Source organism: Arvicola amphibius, chromosome X, assembly GCF_903992535.2.
Source record: "Arvicola amphibius chromosome X, mArvAmp1.2, whole genome shotgun sequence".
NCBI lineage: Eukaryota > Metazoa > Chordata > Mammalia > Rodentia > Cricetidae > Arvicola > Arvicola amphibius.
In genome coordinates this window covers 111,595,006-111,597,207 of record NC_052065.1, presented here as the reverse complement: position 1 = coordinate 111,597,207, position 2,202 = coordinate 111,595,006, and the positions used below count along the sequence as shown (strand labels likewise).

Here is a 2,202-nt window from a genome sequence, read left to right as displayed (position 1 = left end):
TGGCAACCATAGAATCAAGAGGATAGGGTTTGGCCAGGAGAGAGATAGCTCAGTGGCTAAGAACACTTGCTTCTCTTCCAGAGGACCCTGGTTCTGCTCCCAGCACTGACTTGCCTGCTCCTAAATGAGGTTAACACCAGTTCTAGCAGGAACACTAAGCCCTCTTTTGATCCCAGGAGGGTCCAGCACTCGTGGCATACACTGGCACAGACAGCTTTAAAACAGGAGGGGAGAGGAGGGTAGGACCGACTTTAACATAAAGAGAGCCCTGTTTTTGGAAGGACAGAAACAAACAAAGGATGGTGTTTGCTAGAAAGGGTAGATTTTCAGTCCTTCACTGGATGGTGGCCATGGCAACCTTCTCTTTTCAACAGGTCATCTTAAAGCTAAGTGGTGACAAACCCGTTTATTAGCCTTCCTAAGCCCCGCCCCTACCAGCTGTGACACGGGTACTTCTATCTAGTCCCCGGATGTGAGAAGAGCCTGGCGGGTCGGCCTCCACCTTGTGTGGCCTCCTCTCCTCTCGTGTCCCGGCTACTTCGATGGGACCCCCTCAGGTACCATCACAGATTTTGTCCTCTCACCAACTGTCTCTTCCAAAGCCCCGTCTCCTCTAACGCCCCTGTCGACTGTCTTTTGGGGCCAGCAACTTCCTGTTTGTCCTGTCATCATCGTCCGTAGTCATCTAGCATCGTCCTGGCCATTGCGGTCCGAGTAGCCATTGTTGTCCTTAACTGAACCCATTCAAGGCCTTGGTGAGGGATCTAATAGGTCATGTCTGCCACAGGGGATCAAGATCCAACCAGAGAGACCCGAGATGACCCGGTAGCCCTTGAGGGAGAGTGGCTACAAGAAGCTGCAGGGGGCAGCGAGATAGGCCACGAGTCCGGCCTCAATGGGGCCTCGGCCACTCCTGCCATTGAAGAGATGATGGCCGTTCATCCTAGGGGGATGGACAATGCTGGGCCTGAAAGAAACCAGGAAGAAGGGGGTGACAGGAGAGAGAGCTCAGATGCTGAGGAAGACTCAGATATTGAACCTGTTGACGAGGAGGGAGGAGAGGAGGAGATGGAAAATCTAGGAGATCGAGAAGCGGTGGAGGACCATCGATTCCCAATGGCTGCCTTCCGATTCATCTTTCTGGACGTGATCCATGCCATTCTCAACCGTGTCTATTACAACGACCATGCCTCGATGGGGAACCCTCGTGAAAACGACGGAGCGATAGAAACACCTGGCCCTTCTGCTTCTGGCCACTCAAGTGAGGTCCAAGTTCCATCGGGGCCCCTTCCATCCACAGTGACGGCCGCAGGGTATGGCTGCCAGGCCCCATACACTGCAGGTCGGGCCCGAAGCCTGCCAGAAATTATCTCAACGTTTCCGGAGCTGGAGGAGCCTCCAGACTTCGAGGAAGAAGCAGATCATTACCTGCCAGAGCCACATCTTTGCATGAGAGAGCCAGCAGTTAGGGCAGCAGCCAAGGAGCAAGCAGGAGAAGAGATGGCAGCACAGGCGGCGACAACAGAAGAGCCAAAAAGGGAAGTCATCGAGCAAGCCATGACCTCAGAGGGTAAGGAAACAAGCTCTAGGGGCCTAGATGAGGAGATTGGTGCTGGGCAGCGGTTGGGAGGCAGGAAATAAGGACAAAGATTGTCACTGAGAGGGAGGCTGAGGCCAGGGCTTCTCTGGGTGCAACAATTGACTCTGCTCAGTGCTGGCCTCTAGTGGGCAAACTCATGGCTGGGCGGGAAATGCCTCTAAGGTCAAAAGGTTCTGGTTAAAAAATTGGTTCATTTGATTTGCATTTCCCTGATAGCTAGGGAGGTTGAGCATGACCTTAAGTGTCTTTTGGCCATTCGAACTTCTTCAATCACCTTCCTGGACCTGGGGGGAGTTGGGAGGACCTTGGTCTTAGCATAGAGTGGGGAACCCTGATGGCTCCTTGGCCTTGAGAGGGAGGGAGGGGAGGTATGCCTGGAGGGGAGGGGAGGGAAGGGGGAGAAGGAAGGGAGGGAGGGGAGAGGAGGAGGGAAGGAGATGGAAATTTTTAAATATAAAAAAAAGAGATAAAAAAAAGAACCACAAATTGAATATCTATCTATATGTATATGTATGTATATATATATATATATATATACACACACACACAGATAGATAGATGGATAGATAGATAGAGTCAATGTTTGTTTTTGTTATTATTAA

The 2,202-nt window shown here is 51.6% G+C and overlaps 1 protein-coding gene across 1 annotated transcript; it reads left to right on the top strand.

The window, feature by feature from the left end:
* Positions 1–774: 774 nt before the first annotated feature.
* On the top strand, positions 775–1,641 carry LOC119804448 (cancer/testis antigen 47A-like). Its single transcript, XM_038315864.2, has one exon. The coding sequence runs from the start codon at positions 775–777 to the stop codon at positions 1,639–1,641; it is 867 nt and encodes a 288-aa protein (XP_038171792.2).
* The last annotated feature ends 561 nt before the right edge of the window (positions 1,642–2,202 follow it).